The sequence below is a fragment of the Cuculus canorus genome, chromosome 29 (assembly GCF_017976375.1).
Source record: "Cuculus canorus isolate bCucCan1 chromosome 29, bCucCan1.pri, whole genome shotgun sequence".
Classification (NCBI taxonomy): Eukaryota; Metazoa; Chordata; class Aves; order Cuculiformes; family Cuculidae; genus Cuculus; species Cuculus canorus.
Window position 1 is genome coordinate 1,029,165 of NC_071429.1, and position 21,164 is coordinate 1,050,328.

General features: G+C 58.7%; 1 protein-coding gene across 1 annotated transcript in view; it reads right to left on the reverse strand.

Moving 5' to 3' along the window:
* LOC104055129 (keratin, type II cytoskeletal 75) overlaps window positions 1-16,240 on the reverse strand; it is a 28,643-nt gene extending 12,403 nt beyond the window's left edge. The window contains exons 1-9 of the mRNA XM_054051328.1: window positions 15,154-16,240; window positions 12,261-12,469; window positions 10,096-10,156; window positions 9,412-9,507; window positions 9,155-9,319; window positions 8,785-8,910; window positions 6,802-7,022; window positions 6,130-6,185; window positions 5,562-5,741 (exon numbers count right to left, since the gene is read on the reverse strand). Of these exons, the coding sequence (XP_053907303.1) occupies window positions 5,562-5,741; window positions 6,130-6,185; window positions 6,802-7,022; window positions 8,785-8,910; window positions 9,155-9,319; window positions 9,412-9,507; window positions 10,096-10,156; window positions 12,261-12,469; window positions 15,154-15,489 (1,450 nt within the window). The 5' untranslated portion in view covers window positions 15,490-16,240. The remainder of the gene's footprint in view (window positions 1-5,561; window positions 5,742-6,129; window positions 6,186-6,801; window positions 7,023-8,784; window positions 8,911-9,154; window positions 9,320-9,411; window positions 9,508-10,095; window positions 10,157-12,260; window positions 12,470-15,153) is intronic.
* Window positions 16,241-21,164: the final 4,924 nt, after the last annotated feature.

Sequence of the window (21,164 nt, forward strand, 5' to 3'; positions counted from 1 at the left end):
CAACCAAGAAAAGGAGCATTTCAGGGATGAAAATAGGCAAAAGGGATGGGAGAGCATCGCTCCCTTCAGGATAATCAGAGCTCAGTCTGGCGGAGGGTTGAGAGAGGATGTGGAGCCGCTGCTGGGGTGGAGGAGTTGAAGCAGTTGGGTCTGGGTGGGGTTTGGACCCAAGAGCCTCGCGGTGCTGAAGGAAAGGGGCTCAGCATCACCCCGGGCTTCCAACTGCTGCGGCCACCCCGAGGATGAGCTGAGGGAAGGGCAGGCGTGGGGCAATGGAGGTGGGAATGGGGGATGGAATGTTTCTGCATCCATCTGTCCATCCATGCATGCATCCATCCATCCAACCAACCATCCACCCATCCATCCATCCATCCATCCATCCAACCATACATCCATCCAACCATACATCCAACCATACATCCAACCATTCATCCAACCATCCATCCATCCCTCCATCCATCCATCCAACCATACATCCAACCATACATCCAACCATTCATCCAACCATCCATCCATCCCTCCATCCATCCATCCAACCATATATCCAACCATACATCCAACCATACATCCAACCATTCATCCAACCATCCATCCATCCCTCCATCCATCCATCCAACCATTCATCCATCCATCCATCCGTCCATCCAACCATCTACCCAATCATCTATCCAACCATCCATCCATCCATTCATGCAACCATCCACCCAATCATCCATCCAACCATTCATCCAACCATTCATCCATCCATCCATCCATCCATCCATCTGTACATCTGTTTATCCTTCTGTCCATCTGTACATCCATCCATACATCCATACATCCATACATACATCTCTTCATCCTTCTGTCCATCTGTATGTCCATCCAACCATCCTTCCTTCCTTCCTTCCTTCCTTCCTTCCTTCCTTCCTTCCTTCCTTCCTTCCTTCCTTCCTTCCTTCCTTCCTTCCTTCCTCCCTCCCTTCCTCCCTTCCTTCCTTCCTTCCTCCCTTCCCTCCATCCCAGATCACCCTCTAAAGCTCAGAGAACACCCCGAGAACCCAAACCCACCACCCCACCCCCCTAAAACCAACACCCCCCCTCCCACTTCACCCCACTTTCCCCCTTTTTTTTGGGGGGGGGGGGTGTTTGCACCCCATGTTCCCCCTGCCCCCCCCCCAATGATCCCCAATTGGTTCCTATAGAGGCAAAACAAACGACACCCCCAAAAATAACCCCTGCAATGGGGGGGAAGGATGGGGGGGGAGGTTTTGGGGGGGGGGGTGTTTTTTGGGGGGCAGCACCCCGGGAAGGGCAGAGGGGTGTGTGTGTGAAAATATGAAGAGCTCAGCTTGGGGCGAGCCCTGCCCGGAGTTAATTATAGCGTTAAATCATTAACAAGTCCCGTCTTGTCGCTGTTCCCCAACCCCGAAACACGCCTGGAACCAACCAACCCCCCCTCTTTGCAGGGAAAGGGGACCCCAAAAAAAGAGGGGGAAAAGAAAGGGGGGTGGAACCCATCTGGGGAGGGGATTTGGGGGGATAAAGAGGCAGAAATGGGGGTTCAGGACACTGATTGAGGGGCACAAAGCGTCCGAGATGCAGCTCAGCGCCATCGCCAGAGATTCGGGTCTTGGTTTTGGGGGACCCCCCTCGCCAATGGTCCTCTTGTCCCCCACCCTACAAGCCCCTAAATCCCCCCCTCCTTGGCCTCGGGGACCCCCAAACCCCATCATCACCCCCAAACCCCACCATCACCCCAGACCCCACCATCACCCCCAAATCCCACCATCACCCCCAAACACCATCTTCACCCCTAAACACCATCATCACTGCCAAATCCCACCATCACCCCCAAACCCCATCATCACCCCCAAATCCCATCATCACCCCCAAACTCCACCATCACCCCAAACCCCATCATCACCCCAAACCCCATCATCACTGCCAAATCCCACCATCACCCCCAAACCCCGTCATCACCCCCAAATCCCACCATCACCCCAAACCCCACCATCACCCCCAACCTGAGAGGAACCCAAGCATCGAGGTCCTCCCTCCCACCTCCCCCCCCCTCCTTGACCCTGAGACCCCCCCAAAAAAGACTCGGGACCCCCCCCAGATCCCCAAAAACCTCAGGGACACCCCATCCCCCCCTTTTTAGGGCAGCACACGGGGCCTCTGCACGTCCGCCCCGTGAGTCAGAGCTCCACCCGTGAGACGAGTTGAGTCAGGCCTCAGCCTGCCCTGTCCCCCCCCCTTTCCAGCAGCCCTTTTTGGGGAGGGGGGGCCCACAATCACCTCAACTCCCCAGGAATGAACCCTATGATCAAATCCTGCCAGTGGGGACACGAGGGGGGGGTCACCGAGCAGCATTCCTGCCCCCGTGCCTCAGTTTCCCCATGCAGGCCATCATCGCTTTGCGGGGGGGGGGTGGGGTTTAATACACTCCCCCAAGACCCTCTGACTCCTGCAAAGCCATGGGGTGATTCCAGGGGTCCCCCAAGGTGTCATCCCCCCCACTGCCCCTGTGCCTCAGTTTCCCCTTTAAGCTCACATCTCCATCACTTCCAGGGGTGAAAAGGGAGGGGGAAGGATGTGTGTGTCTTCCCACCCCCCCGAAATGCTTCATGAGGATTAAAGCCAGGGCTCAGGACTGGGGGGGGGACGGACCTCAAACGCCCCTCAAACTCCAGAGGGGGACCCCAAAATCCTGCCCCCCTTCCTCCTTTCCAGGCTGCTGTAACCCATCCCTGCTCCTCTGCTGCCCCCCAGCGTCCTGCGAACCCCAAAACCGCGGGGGGGGGAATTGGATTGCTCTTGGGGTTGGGGGGCCGAAGACATTTGGGGTGGGGGGGTCCCCAACTTCCCTCTGCCCCCCTCCTTCGAGCACCCTGGTGAACCCCTAAAACAGCGCAACCCCCCCCAAAAAAACGAGGGGGAGCTCTGAGGGATCTGAATAGACCCCCTGGGGGGGGGACACCCCCAAAAAAACAACCCCGGGGGCGAGAGTTGAAATGGGGAGAAGAAAAAGGGGTGCGTACCCCTTCTTTTTGGGGGGGCTCAGCTCTGTCCCCCCCTCCATCCCAGCCCCACTTTTGCCCCAAGGACACCCCCCCAACTGCTCAGGGCCCCCCCAAAAATGGGGTGTTTGTGGGGGGCTCAGGGAGCCCCTGGAGGTGATGAATCCCCCCCCCACTTCCCTTCACACCTTAAGGGGGGGCACAAGGTTTTGGGGTGCAAAGGGGCAGAATGGGGGCACTGCTTGGGGGGGGGGGAGCTCATTAATTAGCTGCGAGCATTAATTGCAGCGGAGGGAGCAGACGGCAGGTGTCACCCCCACACCGAGGAGAGAGTTGCACCCCAAATCCTGCAGCACCCCAATATCACCACCACCCCCCCTCCAGGGGAGCCCATCCTGCTGCCTCCCCCCCCAAAATGGGGACAAAAGGGGGGAAGGAGCCCCCCAGTTTGGGGATCCCAGTCCTCCCAGTGACCGTGGGATGGGGACCCCAGACTGGACATGTCCCCATCCCATTGTCCCCCAAAACGACACCCCAAGACAGCCCAAATCTGGGGTCCCCACCCCATTATCCCCCCCACAAGGACACCCCAAGACATCTCCACTCTGGGGTCCCCATCCCACTGTCTGTCCCCCCCCCAAGGACACCCCAGGACATCTCCAGTCTGGGGTCCCCATCCCATTGTCCCCCAAAATGACACCCCAAGACAGCCCAAATCTGGGGTCCCCATTCCCCCATTGTCCCCCCCACGGGGACATCTCTAATCTGGGGTCCCCATCCTTCTGTCCCCCCCCCAAGAACACCCCAAATCTGGGGTTCCCATCCCATTGTCCTCCAAAACGACACCCCAGGACAGCCCAAATCTGGGGTTCCATCCCACCATCATCCCTCCCATAGGGACATCTCCAATCTGGGGTCCCCATCCCACGGTCACTGGGAGGACTGGGATCCCCAAACTGGGGGGCTCCTTCCCCCCTTCCCCCCCCAAGGTCACCCCAAACACAGGTGTCCCCCACAGGTGCCCCCTCCTCTCGGGGTTCCCGGTTTTGGCTCAGCAAAGCCCACGGGTAGGGACACCCCAGGGCTTTTTGGGGTGCCCCTGGATGGATCCTGGCACCCCAAAATGGATCCTGGCACACAGGGATGGATGCTGGTACCCCTAGATGGATCCTGGAACCCCCAGATGGATCCTGGTACCCAGGGATGGATACTGGTACCCTTAATCCTAGCACCCCAAAATGTATCCTGGCACCCTCAGATGGATCTTGGTACCCAGGAATGGATCCTGGTACCCCAAAATGGATCCTGGCACCCTCAGATGGATCTTGGTACCCAGGGATGGATCCTGGTACCCCAAAATGGATCCTGGCACCCTCGGATGGATCCTGGCGCCCAGGGATGGATGCTGGTACCCCCATATGGATCCTGGAACCCCTGTATGGATCCTGGCGCCCAGGGATGGATCCTGGTACCCTTAATCCTGGCACCCCAAAATGTATCCTAGTACCCTCAGATGGACCCTGGTATCCCGGGATGGATCCTGGTACCCCCATATGGATCCTGGAACCCCCAGTTGGATCCTGGAACCCCTGTATGGATCCTGATACCCTTAATCCTGGCACCCCAAAATGTATCCTGGTACCTCCGGATGGATCCTGGTACCCCGGGATGGATCCTGGTACCCCCAGATGGACCCTAGTACCCCGGGATGGATACTGGTACCCCCATATGGATCCTGGAACCCCCAGTTGGATCCTGGTGCCCAGGGATGGATCCTGGTACCCCCATATGGATCCTGGTATCCCGGGATGGATCCTGGTACCCCCATATGGATCCTGGAACCCCCAGTTGGATCCTGGAACCCCTGTATGGATCCTGATACCCTTAATCCTGGCACCCCAAAATGTATCCTGGTACCTCCGGATGGATCCTGGTACCCCGGGATGGATTCTGGTACCCCCAGATGGACCCTAGTACCCCGGGATGGATCCTGGTACCCCCATATGGATCCTGGAACCCCCAGTTGGATCCTGGTGCCCAGGGATGGATCCTGGTACCCCCATATGGATCCTGGTACCCAGGGATGGATCCTGGTACCCTTAATCCTGGCACCCCAAAATGTATCCTGGTACCCCCGGATGGATCCTGGTACCCCCAGATGTATCCTGGTACCCCCAGACGGACCCTGGCACAGGGCCGGCACTTCTCCTGGCAGCAGCTGATGTCCCCCCCGTGTCCCCCATCCCCACGGGTGACAGCTCATGGCATCGCCCACTCCCCATCTCAAAGGCTTTATTCCAGCAGCGGAGCCGTCAGGAGCCCCCGAGGGATTGGGGGGGTGCAGGGGACACCCCCATTTCCCACCCCACAGCTCAATGGGGACATCTGGGGAGGGGGGAACGGACGGATGGCAAAGGGGGGACAGTTGGGGACAACGCGGGGGGGACGGAGCCCTCGAGGGGAGGACATGGGGGGCATCGGCTCGGGTTGGGAGGGGTGGAGCCATGGGGATGGGGGAGCCCCCCAAATCAGCCCCCCGGGATGGGGGGGGGGCTCAGCTGGTCAGGATGTCGGAGGACTCGGACACCAACTTCCCATCGCGGGTCTCGATCTTCTTGATGACGATGGCGCGGGATTTGGTGACGGGAGAGTTGGCCGGAGAGGGGACGGAATAGCTGGAGAAGGAGGTGCCAAAGCCCCCCCCGAAACCCCCGGTGAAGCCCCCCCCGAAGTTGGATCCTGCGGGAAAAGGGATAAAAGCATCAGTCTGGTGGTACCCAAGGATGGTACCCAAAGGTGGTACCCAAGGGTGGTACCCAAAGGTGGTACCCAAGGATGATAAACAAAGGTGGTGCCCAAGGACTGTACCCAACGATGGTACCCAAAGGTTGTACCCAAAGGTGGTACCCAAAGGTTGTACCCAAGGTTAGTACCCAAGGGTGGTACCCAAAGGTTGTACCCAAAGGTGGTACCCAAAGGTGGTACCCAAGGGCAGTACCCAAGGGTGGTATCCAACGGTTGTACCCAAGGATGGTACCCAAGACGGTACCCAAGGACAGTACCCAAAGGTGGTACCCAAAGGTTGTACCCAAAGGTGGTACCCAAGGGTGGAGGTCCCACGTCTTACCTGAGTACCCGCTCGTCTTGGTGTGGATGCTCAGGTTTTGCATCCCGGATTCCAACCTGAAACAGGGAAGAGAGGGATGGGGGTCACTGAGGGTGGGGAGGGGGGACAAAGGGACAGGGATGAGGGGGTGGCAGAGGGACACCCCCTACCAGGGGGTGGGCAAAGCCGTGGGGCAGGGGATGCCTGCGGGATGCAGGATGGAGATGGGATGTGGGATATGGGATGCCCATGGACGTGGGACGCCCATGGATATGGAATGCCAATGGATAAGGGATGCAGGATGCCCACTGATATGGGATATGGGATACCTGTGGATAGGGGATGCAGGATGCCCATGGATACAGGATGCCCACGGATATGGGATGCAGGATGCCCACGGATATGGGATGCAGGAAGCCCATGGATACGGGTGCAGGATGCCCATGGATATGGATGCAGGATGCCCATGGATACAGGGTGCAGGATGCCCACAGGATATAGGGCACAGGATGTCTATGGGATGTGGGCCATGCGTTGCCCATAGATACACGATGCCCATGGATACGGGATGTGGCATAGGGGATGCCCACGGATAGAGGATGCCACGAGATCTGGGATGTTGGATGCCTACAGAATGTGGGACGCAGGTCCCATCGTACCATCCCCCTCCCAGCAAGGTAGGGGGGGCCCCACCTGCTCTCCTCTCCCTCCAGCAGCTTCCTGTAGGTCGCGATCTCTATGTCCAGGGCCAGTTTGACGTTCATGAGCTCCTGGTACTCTCGGAGCTGCCGAGCCATGTCCTGCTTCGCCTTCTGCAGGGCGGCCTCCAGCTCGGCCAGCTTTCCCTTAGCATCCTTCAGCGCCAGCTCGCCGCGCTCCTCCGCCTCGGCGATGGCCGTCTCCAGGTTGGCTCGCTGCGACGCACATCCGTAGGGCAGGAGGGAGAAGTGCCTGGGTGTTCCTGGCACTCCCAGTTCTCTAGCATCCCTTTGCCCCACAGCATCCTGTGTGCCCACAGCACCCCCCAGCATCCCTCACCCCCATCATCTCCCACATCCCAGCATCCTTCACATCCCAGCATTCCTCCTTCTCCATCATCTCTTGCCCTTCGGCATTTCTCATCCTCCACCATCTCTCACATCCCACCATCTCCCATATCCCAGCATTCCTCCTTCTCCATCATCTCCTGCCCTTCGGCATCTCTCATCCTCCACCATCTCTCATTCTCCATCATTTCCTGCCCCTCGGCTTCCCTCACCCCTGGCATCTCCAACATCCCGGCATCCCTCCCTCTCCTTCACCTCCTGTCCCCTGGCACCTCTCGCCCTCCCCCCCAGCATCCCAACATCTCCCACATCCCAGCATTCTTCACATCCCACCATCCCTCCTTCTCCATCATCTCCTGACCTTTGGCATCTCTCATCCCCCATCATCTCCCACATCCCACTATATACCACATCCCAGTATCCTTCACCCCACAGCATCCCCACATCCCAGTATCCTTCACGCCCAGTATCCCCCACATCCCAGTACCCTTCACCCCCCAACATCCCCACATCCCAGTATCATCCACCCCCCAACATCCCCACATCCCAGTATCCTTCACTCCCAGTATCCCCCTCATCCCAGTATCCTTCACCCCCATCATCCCCCACATCCCAGTATCCTTCACCCCCAACACCCCCACATCCATGGGGACACCTCCAATCTGGGGTCCCCATCCCACCATTGTCCCCCCAATGGGGACATCTCCAATCTGGCATCCCCATCCCTTTGTCCCCTAAAACGACACCCCAGGACACCCCAAATCTGAGGTCCCCATCCCACCATCATCCCCCCGCCATAGGGACATCTCCAACCTGGGGTCCCCATCCTTCTGTCCCCCCCACAGGGACACCCCACAACATCTCCAACCTGCTGTCCCCATCCCACTGTCCCCGCCCAAGGGCACCCCAAGACATCTCCAATCTGGGGTCCCCATTACATGGTCACCCCCAGGGACACCTCAGGACAGCCCAAATCTGGGGTCCCCATCCCACCATTGTCCCCCCCATAGGGACATCTCCAATCTGGGGTCCCCATCCCACGGTCACTGGGAGGACTGGGATCCCCAAACTGGGGGGGTCCTTCCCCACTTCCCCCCCAAGGTCACCCCAAGCACAGGTGTCCCCCACAGGTGTCCCCTCCTCTCGGGGTTCCTGGTTTTGGCTCAGCAAAGCCCATGGGTAGGGACACCCCAGGGCTTTTTGGGGTGCACCTGGATGGATCCTGGCACCCCAAAAATGGATCCTGATACCCCAAAATGGATTCTGGAACCCCCAGATGGACCCTGGAACCCAGGGATGGATGCTGGTACCCCCAGGGTAGGGACACCCCAGGGCTTTTTGGGGTGCACCTGGATGGATCCCAGTACCCTTAGATGGATAGTGCTACCCCCAGATGGATACTGGTACCCAGGAATGGATTTTGGTACCCCCATATGGACCCTGGTACCCCCAGATGGATCCTGGTGATCGATCATCACCAGGGATCGATCCCACCTCCAATGCCGCCACGGGTGGGATTTGGGGTGGGGGTTCTCCAGGCTCGGGGGGTACCGTGGGGTGGTTGGGGTGGGGCGGGAGGAGCAGGGACAGCGTCTCCCCACTTTCCTGCCTCGGGGCTTCATTCCCAGACCTGGTTCTTGAGCGCCTCGATCTCCGTCTGGATCCTCTGGATCAGCCTGTTGAGCTCGTTGATCTCGCCGCGGGTGTTGCGTAGGTCGTCTCCGTGTTTTCCAGCCGTCGTCTTCAACTCTTCGTACTGTGGAGACCGCGTGGACATGGACATACCTCTCCATCACCACCTCCTTTCTACTCCCAACACCCCAAAAACCGGCGACACAAAAGAACCGGGAGTCGCCCGTGCCACAAGGGATGCTCCGGGTTTGGAGGTGGCATCTCAAGAAGGGTTGCCCAGTTGGGTTGAATGGTGAAGGCAAGGAGAAGAGGAGAAGTTTGGGTTTCCATCATCCCAGTTTTGAGGTCGGAGCGTCCCGTAGCCTCACCTTGACCTGGTACATGTTCTCGGCCTCAGCGCGGCTGCGGTTGGCGATGTCCTCGTACTGCGCCTTCACTTCGGCGATGATACCGTCCAGGTCCAAACTGCGGTTGTTGTCCATGGAGAGGACGACGGAGGTGTCGGAGATTTGCGACTGCAACTCCCGGAGTTCCTGAAGGGTTGTGGGGTTGAGAACGGGAAACTCGGGACACGTGTGACCCCCAAACACACACACACAGAGAGAGCTCGAGGTGACTCCCCCACCTCGTCGTAGAGCTGCCGCAAGAAGTTGATTTCGTCCGTCAGACTCTCCAAACGCGACTCCAACTCCACTTTGTTCATGTAGGCTTCGTCCACGTCCTGCGGGAGCAGCTCGTCAGGAGACCCCCAACATCAACAGCCCCCCCAGACACCCCCAAATCCACTGCCCCCTCACCTCATCACCCCCCAGACACCCCCAAATCCATTGCCCCTCACCTCATCACCCCCCCAGACACCCCCAAATCCATTGCCCCCCACCCCATCAGCCACCCAGACACCCCCAAATCCATTGCCCCCCACCCCATCACCCCCCATCAGCCCCCCCAGCCCCATCAGCCCCCCAACTCCATCACCCCCCCAGCCCCCATTGCCCCCCAACTCCATCAGCCCCCCCAGCCCCATCAGCCCCCCCAACTCCATCGCCCCCCCAACTCCATTGCTTCCCGAAATCCATCAGCCCCCCCAACCCCATCGCCCCCCCAACTCCATTGCCCCCCCAAATCCATCACCCCCCCAGCCCCATCAGCCCCCCCCAACCCCCATTGCCCCCCCAACTCCATTGTGCCCCCCAGCCCCATCAGCCCCCCAACCCCATTTCCCCCCACAAATCCATCACCCCCCCAACCCCATTGCCCCCCCCAACCCCATCGCCCCCCCCTTTCTCCCCCCCCCCCCAATCTCCATCACCTTTTTGAGCAGAACGAACTCATTTTCCTTCTCGGTGCGGTGGTTGATCTCCTCTTCGTACCTGAAGGGAGAGGAGAGGGCTCAGAGCTGAGGGGGGACACAGGGGGGACACGGGGGGGACATTGGAATATGGGGATAAGGGGACTTGGGGTCACTTGGATGTGGGAACATGGGGATATGGGGACACAGAGGAGATGAGGATGTGGGGAGATGCGGACACTTGGATGTGGGGACATAGGGATGTGGGGAGATGGGGACATGGGGACACTGGGATGCAGGGACAGAGGGATGTGGGGACATGGGAATATGAGGATAAGGGGACTTGGGGACACTGGGATGTGGGGACATGGGGACACTTAGATGTGGGAATATGGGGACATAGGGATGTGGGAATATGGGGACATGGGGATGTGGGGATAGGGAGGCACTGGGATGCAGGGACAGAGGGATGTGGGGACACAGGAATATGGGGTTAAGGGGACTTGGGGACACTGGGATGTGGGGACATGGAAACGTGGGGACACAGGGAACATGGGGAGATGGGGACACTTGGATGCAGGGATATGGGAATATGGGGACATGGGGATGTGGGGACACGTGGACACTTGGATGTGGGGACATGGGGACACAGGGATGTGGGGACGTGATCACTTAGATGTGGGAATATGGGGACAAGGGGATGTGGGGACAGGGGGACACTGGGATGCAGGGACAGAGGGATGTGGGGACACGGGAATATGGGGATGAGAGGACTTGGGGTCACTTGGATGTGGGGACACGGGGATATGGGGACACAGAGAAGATGAGGATGTGGGGAGATGCGGACACTTGGATGTGGGGACATAGGGATGTGGGGAGATGGGGACATGAGGACATTGGGATGCAGGGACATGGGAATATGGGGATAAGGGGACTTGAGGACACTGGGATGTGGGGACATGGGGATATGGGGACACTGGGATGTGGGGAGATGGGGATGTGGGGACACTGGGATGTGGGGAGATGGGGATGTGGGGACACTGGGATGCGGGGACATGGGAATATGGGGAGATGGGGACTTGGGGACACTTGGATGTGGGGTCATGGGGACATGGAGACACAGGGATGTGGGGACATGGGGACACTCAGGTGTGGGAATCCGGGGACATAGGGATGTGGGGATATGGGAACACGAGGATGTGGGGAGATGGGGATGTGGGGACACAGGGAACATGGGGACACTTGGATGCAGGGACATGGGAATATGGAGATACAGGGATGTGGGGACATGGGGACATAGTTATGTGCGGACGTGGGAATGTGGGGACATGGGGATATGAGAATGTGGGGACAGGGGGACGCCGGGATGCAGGGATGTGGGAATGTGGGGACACAGGGATGTGGGGAGATGGGGACACTTGGATGTGTGGTTGTGAGGATGTGGGAATATAGGGAGACGGGGACATGGGGATGTGGGGACGTGGGGACACAGGGAACATAGAATAGTTTGGGTTGGAAGAGACCTTAAATATCATCTAAAGGGACCCTAAAGGGACCTTAAATCTTTAAGGGACCTTCAAGATCATCACGTGGGGACACGAGGCCACTTGGATGTGTCAACCCCACCGTCCCCAACCAGGTCATGGAATCCTGGAATGGGTTGGGGTGGAAGGGACCTCAAAGCCCATCCAGTCCCACCCGTGCCATGGGCAGGGACACCTCCCGCTGGATTGGGGGCTCCAACCCCATCCAGCTGAAGACATCAGCTACTCCAAAAGCATCTCGGTGTCTCCACCAAGATCCAGTGAAGGTGTCCCAAGGACCATCGGTGCAACCCATCCATGGGATCTTCGAAGTGTGGAATAGGTTGGGTGCGAAAGGACCTCAAAGCCCATCCAGCTCCAACTTTAGGGACACCTCCCACTGGATCGGGGGCTCCAATCCCATCCAACTTGGCCTTGGACACCTCCAGGGATGGGACAACCTGTTCCAGGGCTTCTCCACCCTCCCAGGAGAACATTCCTCCCTAAGATCTCACCTCAATCTCCCTTCTATCAACTCAAAACCCTTCTTCCTCATCCTGTTCCTGCACTCTTTGATCAAGAACCCCTCCCCAGCTTTCTTGGAGCCCCTTTCCATACTGGAAGATGTTCTAAGGTCTCCTCAGAGCCTTTGATGGGACTGACTTGTTCTTGAACTCTTCCACCAGCCCTTGCATGTTGCCCAGCTCGGCTTCCAAGCGTAGGCGCTCCTGGCCGAGCCCGTCGAGCTGCCGCCGTAAGGTGCCGATATACGCCTCGAAGAGTCCGTTCAGGTTGCTGCGTGTCGTCTTCTGGTTCTGCAAGAGGCTCCACTTGGTCTCCAGCATCTTGTTCTGCTGCTCCAGGAACCGGACCTGGGCGAAAGAAGAGAAGACGTCAACGTCAACCCCTTCCCTGGCAGAGAATCCCACCTCTGGGGATGGGCTTTGGCTCCCAGTTGGGTCATGGGGTGGGTGCTGGGAGCGAATCTGGGGTCCTGGGTGCCAATTTTGAGGTCCTGGGTGCGAATGTTGGGGTCCCTAAGGGCAAATTCTGGGTCCCTGGGGGAAAATTCTGGGATCCTGGGTGTGAATTCTGGGGTCCTGGGGGCAGATCTGAGGTCTTGGGTGTGAAGTTTGAGGTCCTGGGGGCAAATTCTGAGGTCCTGGGTGTGAAGTTTGAGGTCCTGGGGGCAAATTTTGGGGTCCCAAGGGGTAAATTCTGGGGTCCTCGGTGCAAATTCTGGGGTCCTGGGGGCAAATCGTGGATCCTGGGTGCGAAGTTTGAGGTCCTGGGGGCAAATTTTGAGGTCCTGGGTGTGAATTGTGGGGTCTCAAGGGCAGATTCTGGGGTCCTGGGGGCAAATCTGGGGTCCTGAGTGCCAATTTTGAGGTCCTGGGTGCAGATTTTGAAGACTTGGGTGTGAATTCTGGGGTCCCGGGGGCAGATTTGGGGTCCTGGGGGTGAAGTTTGAGGTCCTGGGTGCAAATTTTGGGGTCCCTGGGGGCAAACCTGGGTTCGTTGGATGTGGGGTGCAAATCTGGGGTCCTGGGGTGCAAACTGGAGGTACTGGGTGCAAACTGGGGGTACAAACTGGGATCCTGGGGTGCAAACTGGGGGTGCAAACTGGGGGTGCTGGGTGCAAACTGGGGGTGTAAACTGGGATCCTGGGGTGCAAACTGGGGGTACTGGGTGCAAACTGGGGGTGCAAACTGGGATCCTGGGGTGCAAACTGGGGGTGCAAACTGCGAACTGGGGGTGCAAACTGGGGGTGCTGGGTGCAAAGTGGGGTGCAAACTGGGGGTGTTGGGTGCAAACTGGGATCCTGGGGTGCAAACTGGGGCTGCTGGAGTGCAAACTGGGGGTACAAACTGGGGGTACAAACTAGGGGTACAAACTGGGATCCTGGGGTGCAAACTGGGGGTGCAAACTGGGGGTGCTGGGTGCAAACTGGGGGTGTAAACTGGGATCCTGGGGTGCAAACTGGGGGTGCAAACTGGGGGTGCTGGGTGCAAACTGGGGGTACAAACTGGGATCCTGGGGTGCAAACTGGGGGTACTGGGTGCAAACTGGAGGTGCAAACTGGGATCCTGGGGTGCAAACTGGGGGTGTAAACTGCAAACTGGGGGTGCAAACTGGGGGTGCTGGGTGCAAAGTGGGGTGCAAACTGGGGGTGTTGGGTGCAAACTGGGGCTGCTGGAGTGCAAACTGGGGGTACAAACTGGGGGTACGAACTAGGGGTGCAAACTGGGATCCTGGGGTGCAAACTGGGTGTGCAAACTGGGATCCTGGCATGCAAACTGGGGGTACAAACTGGGGGTGTAAACTGGGATCCTGGGGTGCAAACTGGGGGTACTGGGTGTAAACTAGGGGTGCCAAGAGGGATCCTGGGGTGCAAACTGGGGGTGCTGGATGCAAATTGGGGGTGCAAACTGGGACCCTGGGGTGCAAACTGGGGGTGCAAACTGGGATGCTGGGGTGCAAACTGGGGTGCAAACTGGGGGCGCAAACTGGGGGTGCTGGGTGCACAGTGGGATCCTGGGGTACAAACTGGGGGTGTAAACTGGGGGTGCTGGGTGCAAACTGGGGGTGTAAACTGGGAACCTGGGGTGCAAACTGGGGGTACTGGGTGCAAACTGGGTGTGCAAACTGGGGGTGTTGGGTGCAAACTGGGGGTTTTGGGTGCAAACTGGGGGTGCAAATTGGGTTCCTGGGTGCAAACTATGGGTAATGGGTGCAAACTGGGGGTGCAAACTGGGGATGCAGGATGCAAACTGGGGTCCCCCAGGGAACCCTCAGTCCTGGAGGTCCTCAAGGGGGGCAGGAGGTCCTCAAGGAGGGCAGGAGGTCCCCAAAGGGGACAAGAGGTTCTCAAGGAGGTCCAGGAGGTCCTCAAGGGGGGCAGGAGATTCTCAAAAAGGTCCAGGAGGTCCTCAAGGGGGGCAGGAGGTCCTCAAGGAGGTCCAGGAGGTCCTCAAGGGAGGGCAGGAGTTAATCAAGGAGGTCCAGGAGAACCTCAAGGGGAGGGCAGGAGGCTCTCAAAAAGGAGGGGCAGGAGGTTCCCCAAGGTGGGGCAAAATGTGACCAAAGAGGGTCCAGATGTCCCCAAAGGGATCTGAAGGTCCCCAACAAAGCCATGAGTTCCCCCAGGAAGGGCAAAAGGTGACCCAAGGGGGTAAGAAGATCTCCAAGGGGTCCAAAATGGCCCCAAAAGGGAGAAGGCGTTCCCAGCTGGAGGTCCCCAAGTGGGGCCAAATGTGCCCAAAGGAGGGTAGGATGTCCCCAAGAAGTTCTACACATCTCCAAGTGGGATCAAGGTGTCCCCAAGGGGGTCTGGACATCTCCAAGGGGACCAGGAGGTCCTCAATGGGATCAGGAAGTTCTCAAGGAGGCCAAAATGTGCTCAAAGAGGGGGGTCAGGAGATCCTTCAGAAGGTTTGGAGGTGACCTCCCAGGGTGACTCCGAAGGGGATTAAGACTTCTCTGAAGGGCTCAGGAGGTCCCCAAGGGGTGTCAGGGGGTCTTCTCCCCACAAGGTGTCCCCCCAGCCCCGCCCCACCTTGTCGATGAAGGAAGCGAACTTGTTGTTGAGCGTCTTGATCTGCTCCTTCTCCTCTTTGCGCACTCGTTGGACATTGGGGTCGATCTCCAGGTTGAGGGGCGTCAAGAGGCTCTGGTTGACGCTGACGGCCGTGATGCCACCACCTCCTGCGGTGGCCACCAAAGCCGGAGCCCGGTAGAAAGCAGCTCCGTAACGGTTCCCACCATAGCCGGCGAAGGTTGAGGCCGTACTCATCCTCACGCCGGGGCCGGCGGTGTAGGAGTGGGAGCTGAAGGAACGGCTCGGGACGGCCGAGCTGCTCCTCACGGTCTTCCTGGTGATGGTGACAGACATGGTGGGCGGGTGGGTGGGAAGGTGGGCTAGAAGGTGAGAGAAGGGGCTAGAAGGTGGGCAAGAGGGTTGGGAGAGGGTCGGAAGGTGGGCTAGAAGGTCAGAAGAGGGTTGTAAGGTGGGCTAGAAGGTTGGAAGGTGGGCTAGAAGGTCAGAAGAGGGTCCAAAGGTGGGCTAGAAGGTTGGAAGAGTGTCGGAAGGTGGGCTAGAAGGTTGGAAGAGGGTTGTAAGGTGGGCTAGAAGGTCAGAAGGTGGGCTAGAAGGTCAGAAGAGGGTCAGAAGGTGGGCTAGAAGGTTGGAAGAGGGTTGGGAGGTTGGAAGAGGGTCGGAAGAGGGTCCGAAGATGGGCTAGGAGGTCGGAAGAGGGTCCGAAGATGGGCTAGGAGGTCAGAAGAGGGTTGGAAGGTGGGCTAGAAGGTCAGAAGGTGGGCTAGAAGGTCGGAAGAGGGTCGGAAGGTGGGATAGAAGGTCGGAAGGTGGGCTAGAAGGTCGGAAGAGGGTCGGAAGTGGAGCAAGAAGGTTGGAAGAGGGTCGGAAGGTGGTCTAGAAGGTCGGAAGAGGGTTGGAAGAAGGTTGGAAGCCGAGCAGGAAGGTCGCAAGAGAGCTGGAAGGAGGTGGGAGCGGAGCGGGCTGCGGGTTGCAGGACAGGCAGGACGGGCAGGACGGGTTGGGGAGGTTGGTGGAGGGCGGGGAGAGCAGCTCCGGTTTATATTTCGGAGTTGGAGGAGGAGAACGGGCTGGGAGGGCCTGGAGCGACTTCATTAACCCCTTCGGAGCCAACAGAATCCACCAGAATTCATCAGGAGCCACCAGAATCCACCAGGAGCCACCAGGGTCCACCAGGAGCCACCAGAAAGGAGCCACCAGGAGCCATCAGGGTCCACCAGGAGCCACCAGAAGCCACCAGGAGCCATCAGAAGCCACCAGGAGCCACCAGGAGCCATCAGGGTCCACCAGGAGCCACCAGAAGCCACCAGGAGCCACCAGAAGCCACCAGGAGCCACCAGGAGCCATCAGGAGCCACCAGAAGCCACTAGAATCCACCATAAAGGATCCACCAGAAGCCACCAGAAGCAACCAGAAGCCACCGGGAGCCACCAGAAGCCACCGGGAGCTATCAGGGGCCACCAGGAGCCACCAGAAGCCACCAGAAGCAACCAGGAGCCACAAAAATCCACCAGGAGCCACCATAAAGGAGCCACCAGAAGCCACCAGGAGCCACCAGGATCCACCAGGCTGGGGTCGCATCCTGCCCGCTGTGGGGGTTTGGGGGTGCTGAGGTCCCTGAGGCTGCACAGGTGGTTCCTCACCCCAAAACTCACCTTTTGGTGCCATCACCTCATCAGCACCTCAAAGCTCAAACCCTTCCAGCATGGGGTGAGACCCCAAACCCAACGTCCCCAACTTTGGGGACCCCCAAACTATGACCTCAACCTACATCTCCAAGACCAACGTCCCCACCTTGTGGTCCCAACTGACATCTCCAACTGATGTCCTCAACCCCCGTGTCCCCAACACACATCTCCAAACCTGTGTCCCCAACTCGTGTCCCCCCAACCTCCACCCCCAAGCCCACATGTCCCCCGTGTCCCCAACCCCCAACCCCAAGTTGGTGGCCCCAAACTCCCACTGTCCCCAACACAAGTCCCCCAACCCACGTCCCCAACCTCTGTCACCACCCATTGTCCCCAAACTATGGTCTCAGGCCATGGTCCCATTCTATGTCCACAAACCAACATCCCCACACCCACGTCCCCACCACAGGTCCTCATCCCACATCCCCATCCCGTGTCCTCATCCCACGTCCCCATCCCGTGTCCTCATCCCATGTCATCCCCATCCCATGTCTTCATCCCGTGTCCCTATCCCTTGTCCTCAAAGCCCATGTCTCCATCCCATGTCCTCATCCCATGTCCTCAAGCCCATATCTCCAGCTCACATCTCCATCCCATGTCCTTATCCCATGTCCCCATTCCATGTCCCATCCTGTGTCTCCATCCCTGTCCCCATCCCTTATCCCCATCCCATGTCCCCATCCCTGTCCCCACCCCGTGTTCCCTTCTCTCCAGGATCTCCACTTTCTCCACAATCTCCGCCCTCCAAACGAGGTCGAACCCACCAAGAAAACGACCATTCGGAGCGGTGCTTTTGGCCAAACCCCCCCGAGAAGTGGCCATGGAGGACCACCTCATCCCTCAGACCAGGACGAGGCCACCCATGGTGAGTCCACGCTGCATCTCCACCTGCTGCTCCGGATCCACCTACCGGGGTTGGCCGTGGATCATCCCATGTCCTCATCCCACATCCCCATCCCATATCCCCATCCCATGTCCCCATCCTGTGTCCTCATCCCATGTCCCCATCCCACATCCCCATTCCGTGTCCCCATCCCATGTCCCATCCTGTGTCCCTATTCCATGTCCTCATCCCATGTCCTCAAGCCCATATCTCCAGCTCACATCTCCATCCCATGTCCTCATCCCATGTCCCCATTCCATGTCCCATTCTGTGTCCCCATCCCATGTCCTCAAGCCCATGTCCCCATCCCTTATCCCCATCCCATATCCCACCCCGTGTCCCCTTCTCTCCAGGATCTCCACCTTCTCCACAATCTCCGCCCTCCCAACGAGGTCAAACCCACCAAGAAAACGACCATTTGGAGCGGTGCTTTTGGCCAAACCCCCCCCGAGAAGTGGCCATGGAGGACCTCATCCCTCAGACCAGGACGTGGCCACCCATGGTGAGTCCACGCTGAGCCTCCACCTGCTGCTCCGGATCCACCTGCCGGGCTTGGCCATGGATCATCCCATGTCCCCATCCCATGTCCCCATTCCGTGTCCCCATCCCATGTCCTCATCCCATGTCCCCATCCCACGTCCCCATTCTGTGTCCCCATTCCGTGTCCCATCCCGTGTCCCCATTCCATGTCCTCATCCCATGTCCTCAAGCCCATATCTCCATCCCACATCCCCATTCCATGTCCCCATCCTGTGTCCCCATCCCATGTCCTCATCCCATGTCCCATTCTGTGTCCTCATCCCTGTCCCCATCCCATGTCCCCATCCCATATCCCACCCCGTGTCCCCTTCTCTCCAGGATCTCCACCTTCTCCACAATCTCCGCCCTCCAAACGAGGTCAAACCCACCAAGAAAATGACCATTTGGAGCGGTGCTTTTGGCCAAACCCCCCCGAGAAGAGGCCATGGAGGACCACCTCATCCCTCAGACCAGGACGAGGCCACCCATGGTGAGTCCACGCTGCGTCTCCACCAGCTGCTCCGGATCCACCTGCCGGCGTTGGCCGTGGGTGCGGTGGTGTCTCCGTCAGGACGTGACTTGCCCGGCACGGGAGCGGCCGAGACGGCACCTGCAGACATGGATTTGGGACTTGGCAACACTTGAGTTGGGTCTATTCCATCGCCTTCGGCGCAGCAGGAACGTGGCTGTGGGGCAGCACCAGGGAGGACAACCCGGGATCTCTGGGGCCACCTTCTCATCCAGCTCCACGTCTCTCCAAGGAGGTTCTTCAGCCAAAGAGCTTTGGCCATCCCAAACACATCCATGGACGTGTCTACACGCCCAAACATCTGCCCCTCCATCCTTGGCCGACCCACCACCTTCTAGATGTCCAATCATCCACCTAACACTGTGTTTGGCCAACCCCAGAGATGTTCTCCATCCCCCAGAGATGCTCTCCATCCCCCCAGAGATGCTCTCCATCCCCCAGAGATGTTCTCCATCCCCTCAGAGATGCTCTCCATCCCCCAGAGATGCTCTCCATCCCCCCAGAGATGCTCTCCATCCCCCCCAGAGATGCTCTCCATCCCCCAGAGATGCTCTCCACTCCCCAGAGATGCTCTCCATCCCCCCAGAGATGCTCTCCATCCCCCCAGAGATGTTCTCCACCCCCCAGAGATGCTCTCCATCCCCCAGAGATGTTCTCAATCCCCCAGAGATGTTCTCCATCCCTCCAGAGATGCTCTCCATCCCCCAGAGATGTTCTCAGTCCCTCCAGAGATGCTCTCCATCCCCCCAGAGATGTTCTCCATCCCCCCAGAGATGCTCTCCATCCCCCAGAGATGCTCTCCATCCCCCCAGAGATGTTCTCCATTCCGCCCAACCTCTCTTATCACAAAGGAATTTGCAATCCAGGCAAATTCCTCCCTCCCCACCGAGATAAGAGCAATCGGACACCAGGGATGGAGGGGACCCTGGAGGGGGACCCCGAGACCCCACTGGGTGACCCCCAAGCCCCAAGGGAGGTCCAGAATGGAGGATGGAGGGGGGAAAAGGGGGGTCCCGTGGGGCAGTGCCCTGAGGAGTGGGCAGAGGGGGGTCAAGGAGGATGGGGTCCCCTTGACCAGACACCATAGAGACCCCAAGGTGGGACCCCAAGATGGGAACTCAAGGTTGGACCCCCTTGACTTGACACCATGGGGACCCCAAAGTGGAGACCCCAAGATGGGTCACCAGAGTAGGAGCTCAGGATGGGACCCCCTTGACCAGACCCCATGATGGGACCTCCTTGAACAGATACCATGATGGGACCCCAAAGTGGGACCTCCTTGACCCAGAACCCATGATGGGACCACATGAGGGGATCCTCTTGTCCAGACCCCGTGGAGACCCCAAAGTGGAACCCCCTTGACCAGAACCCATGATGGGACCCCAAGGTGGGACCCCAAGATGGGACCCCTTTGACCAGATACCATGATGGGACCCCAAGGTGGGACCCCTTGACCAGACCCCATGATGGGACCCCATGATGGGACCCCCTTGACCAGACCCCATGGAGACCCCATGATGGGACCCCAAGGTGAGACCCCAAAGTGGGACCCCCTTGACCAGACCCCATGATGGGACCCCATGGAGACCTCATGATGGGACCCCAAAGTGGGGTTCTCGCCCCTCCTTTGGCTGCAGTGCCTCCATTTCCCGGTGTCCCTCCTCCTCCTCCGGTGTCGCAGTGAGGCCGAAATGGCGCTGAGTTGGCAGAGGAACAAAGGGCTCAACCGCGGGCCAAGAGGGGTGGGAGGAAACGGGGCCAAAACGGGGGAAATGGGGCCAAAACGGGGGGAAATGGGGCCAAAACGGGGGGAAACGGGGCAAAAACGGGGGGAAATGAGGCAAAAACGGGGGGAAATGGGGCCAAAACGGGGGGAAATGAGGCAAAAACGGGGGAAATGGGGCCAAAACGGGGGGAAATGAGGCAAAAACAGGGAAATGGGGCAAAAATGGGGGGAAATGGGGCAGAACGAGGGGAAATGGGGTAAAACGGGGGAAACAGGGCAAAATGGGGTGGAATGGGGTAAAATGGTGCAAAATGGGGTGGAGTGGGGTAAAATGGGGCTGGAATTGGGGTAAAATGAGGCAAAAATGGGGTTGGAATGGGGTAAAATGGGGCTGTAATGGGGTAAATGGGGCTGGAATTGGGCTAAAATCGGGCCAGAATGGGGTAAAATGGGGCTAAAATGGGGTAAATGGTGCTGGAATGGGGTAAAATGAGGCTAAAATGGGCTGAAATGGGGTAAATTGGGCAGGAATGGGGTAAAATGCGGTTGGAATGGGGCTGAAATGGGGTAAAAGAGGGGTGAGATGGGGCAAATGTGGTTGGAATAGGGTAAATGGGGCAGGAATGGGGTAAAATGGGGCTGAAATGGGGTAAAATGGGGCTGGAA